General features: G+C 38.6%; 1 protein-coding gene across 1 annotated transcript in view; it reads left to right on the plus strand.

Moving 5' to 3' along the window:
- Window positions 1-7,228, plus strand: part of LOC135195870 (NBAS subunit of NRZ tethering complex-like) — a 227,704-nt gene that overhangs the window by 206,972 nt on the left and 13,504 nt on the right. Inside the window, exon 11 of the mRNA XM_064222380.1 lies at window positions 2,640-2,732. Coding sequence (XP_064078450.1) covers window positions 2,640-2,732 — 93 coding nt within the window. The remainder of the gene's footprint in view (window positions 1-2,639; window positions 2,733-7,228) is intronic.

Raw genomic sequence — 7,228 nt, forward strand, 5'->3', positions numbered from 1 at the left:
AATTTGAGTAAGAATTAGAATTTTAAAATGAAATTTTGGTTATTTTGGTTATAACTATTAAGTTTTAGTTTGAAATTAATATTTGCTGTGTATGCCACTGTCATTACACCTTAAATACCAAAAGGAAATCCCATCTAGATCTCGATGCCAAGTGTCCCTTGAACCTATACGAAGTTACTAACGTCTGGCTAAGGACAGAAATGATCAGGTAGAGGAACATGAACAGGAGACTGTCAGCCTCAAATATCTTGTGAAGTAGATCTGGTTTGTCTGATTGGTTTAGAATTTTTATAATTAGGGAGGGATAGCTGATAGTATAGTAGTTAAAAAGATGACAGATTTTTTAATGGTCAAGTAAAGATGAGGTTTTTATTTCTTTAACCTCTTTTTTGAGCTGATTTTAATTTTTCAAAGCAAATCTGGTTGTTTAGATCATATTACATGTTATGTGATCTGAAAATACAGAGATCTCTTCTTCATTTTTTCTATGTACAGTCAACCCCCCCTTTATTCGCGGACTCGCATATATGCGGATTTCTCTGTGGAACATATACTCCCATTATTTGCAGGAAATTTTGCCCATTCGCATTATTTTTCTATAAGAAATATCCTCAAATTCCTGTCATTTTTTTTATCAATTTCACTAGAAAATACATTTTTTGTGATAAAACTAAAAGAACAGGAATTAATTTTTTTTTTTTAGTTTTAGTTAACAAAATAGGCAGTTTTCAGCATTTTTATTTGGGGATTTCAATTATTTGTGGATTCTAGTTATTCATGGGGGCATCTGGTACCCATCCCCTGTGAATACCGGGGTGAAACTACCATATGTTAAGGGGGCCGGCCGGAACCCCTATATATGGTGGTATAGGGCGAAAAATGCAAAGTCATGAAAAAATTCATGGAGCTTCATATGGCAATTGAGAATACGTATACGAAATATTTCGTCAAAATTCCTCTTACTTTCGTAGTTACAGGGTAATTAGTTAACGTAACTCAATAAGCCTAAAGCATTGATCCGTACAAGAAAATGCAATATTTCTTCTATTATCGTAAATTTTGATAATTATTGTCAAAGAAATTGGGAGAAATGGCATCTGTAGACATTCCCCGAGTCGAGAAGGAGACTTCAGGCTCAGCTACCAAGTCCAGTCCTGATTTAGTGCGATCACAGACTTCAAGTAGTCTACACGTTCCATTTCACCTCTGACATTCGCCTGCATTCACGTATGTTTATGTATGTTTCGGCAAGAATTTCATCATGCCAATGAGGAAAAGACAAGGAAAACATCTCGCTAACATACAGACGAAGAAAAATCGCTCAAGTATTATTACAGAATATCATAATATATGCTTAGTTAGTGAAGAGAGAGGGGAGGGTTGTGAAGTAAGGGTTGCTTAGTAACGCCCCCGTCTTGCTTGACAGCACACGTCACACTGTGCCCAAGGCTACGATCTTTGAGCAAAGAGATCTTCATTTATGACAAATAACAAAGTTTTGGTTTTTTAATACCCAAAATGGAATATGAAATTCATAATAATCATGATATATTAAATTGTCTTTGTAAAAAAAAGAGTACGCCTTCGAGTTTCACCTCTTGACATTCTCTTGCATTTACGTTTGTTAATCTTTGTTTCGGGGAAGAATTTTATCATGCCAAAGAGGAAAATACAAGGAAAACATCTCGCTAACATATAGAAGAAGAAAATTCGCTGTAATAAGCCGAGTTAGTGAAGGGGAGAGAGAGAATTGCGTAGGAAGGAGTGCCCCATCTTGCCTCAAGCAGTGCCCCAGGCTGCGATATATGAGCAAAGGGATCATCATTTATGATTAAATTATGATAAATAAAATAGTTTTGGTTTATTAATACAAAAAAAAAATATACATTCATAATAATCATTATTTATTAGCATTGTCTTTATAGAAATACGAAGGAAAACTTTGAATGCCCGTATCTCAAAACTATACTTATTGACCTTCAAAATCTATCTTCTCACTTAGTTTTAAAGCTATAACATTGGAATTTGGTATATAACTCAGAAAGACATTATAGAACAATCAAATAGAGCCCTTGTTTCCAATTTTTGTTTCGTATTTTTTTTATAAATTTTTTTCTCCTGATTTATAGGGTTTATTTTTTTACCATATTGAAAAATTCCTATCTAGCAAAAAAATGACTTTTAGAAAAAAAATCTCCATTCGATTGGAGGTCTACATCAGGTCTATATATGGTAGTAATCCCAGGTCTTAATATTAAATATCAAGGGAGGAGATAGAATTTGAAAAATGGTTATTTTCGGGATAAATCGCCCTGGCGTCACAAAACCGAAGGTCAGAGGCGAAAATCATATGCGGTTTGGAGATGTCCCAAGTCACCTTATTAAGTGGTATGAATATCAAAGTCCTGTCCTTAAAAAAGGGCATTAGCCGGCCGGCCCCCTTAAATTACTTGGTGCTCTATGGGTAAGAAATAAAATGTGTTAGATCGGTAGTGTAACCAGATCTCTTGGTTGGAATGTGTTAAAAAGAAGTTATAGATCATAATGAATGTAAAGTATATGCTAATAAACTGAGGGACCTTGAATTCATTTATTGTATTTATGTCATTCTCATTTTAATACATTTTTCATGTTTGAAGGTCTTTGCTGCCGGAGTGTGAAGGTAGTGAAGTCTTTTGCTGGGAGCAGGAACAGCTACGTGATGATGATTGGTGTGAAGAACCAGAATGCAGGTACACAGCATGGTCATTGATATTTACATATTTCTAAATGAAATGTTGTACTCTAATTTTACTAAAAGAAAAAAAACGAGATGATTGATTGTAAGAGTTAATATAGAGGTGAGCAAATGATTTATGGTTCCTTAATTCATGAGGGTAACAGAAGTTTCAGGTAGTGATATCTTGTTCCACCACAAACCCATGATTTTGATAAAGCCTGTTTCAAGTCTTGGGCGTAATCCCATACACATCACTTTACTGCAGAAGATAAAAGATCAGCTGGCTATGGTAACCTGGTACATACACATATCTTTTTAGTCCTCAATGTTTATCTGAGTCACTCTGTTTCTGCTAATTGTTCAACAGCCCTCAAATTTTCCCCGATGTGTTATTTCCAAACTTCATTCTGTTTCATTCTTATCTTCTTAATTGTTTCCATATGGGGAGTGCAGTATGTGTTGTAGAGTGGTGCTTCAGAGCCTGAAGAGATGCATTGGAAGGCTCAGTGCCACCTTATTGTTACTTTGATCCCCTTTCTGTCATGATCACATTGAGGATTCGGTTGTAATGGAACTCATACTTTAAGCCCATCAACAGAATTGTATTATACCTACTCTGCTTGCTATTGTGCAACCTTAGGAAACAATATTCCTGGGAGTTCCACCCTACAAACCCAAAATGCCTCAGTACAACCTGGAACCATACAAGACTCCAGTCATCCCTAAAGGATCTCTCCAGCAACAGAAGAGGGTTACCAACAATTGCAGCAGTAGCAGTTATAATAATAACAGCATCCCTTTTGTAGCAGATAGAGATGTGCCTGTTGAGGGGAAAGAAAGGCAACTACCAGAATGCACATTAGAGCAAAGGAAGAGGTGCTGTTTAATAGGAATTGATAGGTTGGGAATTGTCTTTTACAGCTCAGCTCTATATGCAGTGGAAGTCCTCACCCATGGGGGCCAAAGCATATTTCCAATGGGCTGGGGTAGCAATGGACCCATTTGCCCATCCCTGAAGGGGTTTTTCCAATAACTGGACACCTCTGTGGATGAATATTTGCAATTCTTTCATTAAGGGAGCCATAGGGAAGGCTATGTTCATATGCCATCTGGCATATCTCTTTAGTGTCTCCAAGAACGATTTTTGAAGGAAGAGTGCTCCTTGACAAGTCAAAGTTGGATAAGTACTTTATGTGCTACAAGTCCTGGATGACAACTGTTGCCAAAATTCCTTTGCTAGTTCCATCATTAAACATGGGACCTATCCCATTTTTATTAATCTGAATGGCAATTAACTGATACATCCCTATCTTTGTTTCCTTCTGCCCACTCCTATGGTTTGATCACTAATGGGTGTTTGCAGCATTCCTTTAGCCCCTAGCTCCACCCATTTTTTAGCCTTTCACTTCACCTCCATTCCTGCTTGCTTCAGTCTTGTTCACCACTTCAACTATGTACCTCTTTGTGCTACTGTGGGGTTTTCTCCCAGTTTCACCTCTAGATCCATGTACTACATCACCATTATTTTCTGGATCCTTTTATCTTGCTGTCCAACCACTCCAACACCCACTCTTTACTGTCTTAAGCAGTGAATTGCTAAAAGTGCCACAGTGGTTGGCTTGACAGCCTAAATTTCAAGAAAATCAAACTCAAATCAATCTGCGTAGGGTTCAGTGTAGGGGGAAACAAGCACAGGTTCCTGGTCATAACCTTTGGCTTAAACATTGCCCTGAGAATCTAAACAAAATTGGCAATAACTCTGGGAGCTCAGAATAGAGGAAATCTGCCTGGTTCCCTACCTAGATTTTTGGCTAGCTTGAGAACCACCCAAGAGGGCTGCGCTTACAAAACCTGAGAGTGGTAGTCAACAGACTCTAGTTTAATGGTTTTCTGACTAACTGGGACATAGTCAACAAACTAGTTGAAGAGTTTCCTGATCAACTAGAACAAGTCTTGCCTCTTTCATAACAGTCATTTTGTATAGTGGGACTTTATTGGGTTACACTTCATGGCTGGTTGTCTCTTCTCAGCCAGACTCAAACAAGAATAAGGAAATGTTGTTGGACCCATCCTGGGTTCCCCAACGACATTTGGAATATATCGTTGGCCTGTTACATATTTTAACTATGGTAGATTCAGCCCTCAGCCTGGCTCTCACATGCTTGGAAAAGGGTTTATGATTACCTTCATTGGGAAGGCCAGTGGTTAGGAAGATACTCCATCCATAGACTTGGAATGGTACTCTTGCTAAACAGGTTGATCTGACTCTTCTGGCCATGCAGGTAGTTCAACACACACTTGGCAGGTTGGGGAGGCTAGTCGCACGATCATCAGGAAGCTAGAAGATTGTTGCCTGTTTTAAGGTAGCTTCACATCTGTTTCCTAGAACTGATGGCTGTCTAATCGTCTCTTATAAAATTTTGAAGTCCCTGAAGAGGACCCATATTTTATTGGTCTTAGACAGTAGGACAGCAATGATGTATATAAGGAGACCTTGCTTAACTCAACTCCTCTCAGTGCAGTCAAGCTGGCTATCCCAGGGATGCTAAAAAAAGGAGGTGGCACTTGTCAGCAATTCCTCTCATAGCAGACTCCTCCCTTTTTTGGGTAAACAGTGGCTTTAGCCAAGTAGGTGTTGGACAGACCCTCCCTCTAAGTGATTGCCTGTCTGCTTCCATATCTGGAAGTGGCTCATGTTTGCTACGTGGGAAAACTATTAACTTCCAGTGTGTCTCCAAACATGGAGACTCAGATAATAGTGGGAGATATATTCCTCAGGACTGGAATAGAAGGAAGGTTAAAAAAGTGTTAACCTTTAGTGGAATCAACTACCTAGTGACCCCATGTTGGCCCAATAGTCATTGGTTCATTTAACTGCGGGCAAGAAAATCAATCCTATCGCATCCATTGTTTTGTGTCAGCCTATAGGAAGGAAAAGTTATCTAAATATTGTAATTTCTGAGGCACAATTTTCATATGGATTTTCTAAATCAAGTCTACCATGAATTATGCATCTAACAATGCTGGATACCCAGCACAGAAACTACAAACCTCATTTGTTTGGCAATACCAGTCCATGTGAAGTTGTAGTAGGATTAACTCCAAACAGAGAGCCCAGTTGAAGTCAAATTACAGCTGAAATTGTTCCAGATCCATCTATTTGCCACTACAGTATTCTATCATTTATCTGGATTAATACATCCAAGGCCCTGCTGGATATGGGAAAGTAACAAATATTGTGAAAAAACTCTATGGATGTAAAACTGTAATTTCTACCCACATCCTTCCCCTTGTCAATATGCAGTACTGTATACACTCTTCATTATACAGTATATGGTTATAAGCAACGAACCACTCCACTGAAATGTGTGTATGCATTGCAGGAGGTTGTTTACTATGTATGAGTGCAGTTGTATTAAGAGGAAAAGGGATGACCCAAATACGATCTTTGTCACCAACCAACTGGGTTGTGGTAGTATATGCAGGCTCATTTTTTTTTTTTTTCTTTATATGAAGCAAAGCCTTCACTTAGTGTCTAGCAGTGCCAAGGTCCTGTGTCTGATGATGAATAACCTCCTTACAAAAGTAGATATAGAAGCAATTGGGAATGATTGGAATAACCTCCTTACAAAAGTAGATATAGAAGCAATTGGGAATGATTGGAATAACCTCCTTACAAAAGTAGGTATAGAAGCAATTGGGAATGATTGGAATAACCTCCTTACAAAAGTAATGTAAGCAATTATGAATAATTGTGTGGTAAACCAACCTTTAGCCATATGTATCAAATCACTTGGAGACTATTCATCAAACTTCATAGGGTAGTGGTTGTTTTGCATGTCCAGCTATGACTGGTTTGTAGCAGTACCTGCCGCCAGAAGCATTTGCACCTAACGAAGCAGACACAGGATACTTTGAAAGCTTTCCTTCTCGTCAGCCAAGGTGTTAGTTGGCAAGAAGCAATAGAGCAGACCAAGGCTTCATCATGAGTATTCTTGTGGGAAAGCCCTTACCAACTCTTAAACTGAACAACCAACCCTTGGATGCCTTGGAGACAGTGGCCTTAAATTCAGTGCCATAAACATGCACTCTGGTTGACCTCTGCTGATGAAACCAAATCAAGGTCAGTCGTTCAGTTTTCTCATAGCAAGACTTGGCCATCACCTTGCAGGCCTTGCTACATGTTTTATTCTTCCCAAATTTTATTTCCTACTTCTTCAGCTTGTTCTTGGTAACCTTGATGTCCTGCAAGTAGACCATGTTTTAGCAGGCTTTGCCTGATGTGAGTCATTGACCAGCTAGCCCCAATTATCTTCACAATTTCCTGCTTCTGAAGTTTCATTACCTTCCTTCCTGGGCTTCTCAGCTCACTCACACGCTTAAAGGGTGAACTGAAGAGTTGTCAATAGTGATATATGGTACTAGGAACATTTTTCCCGCAAAATTCATTCTAACTGTATGGCACCAAATCTTGATTGTATTTGTATGATACCTGTCCACTGCCCCGAA

This window comes from Macrobrachium nipponense, chromosome 17 (assembly GCF_015104395.2).
Source record: "Macrobrachium nipponense isolate FS-2020 chromosome 17, ASM1510439v2, whole genome shotgun sequence".
NCBI classification, from domain to species: Eukaryota; Metazoa; Arthropoda; class Malacostraca; order Decapoda; family Palaemonidae; genus Macrobrachium; species Macrobrachium nipponense.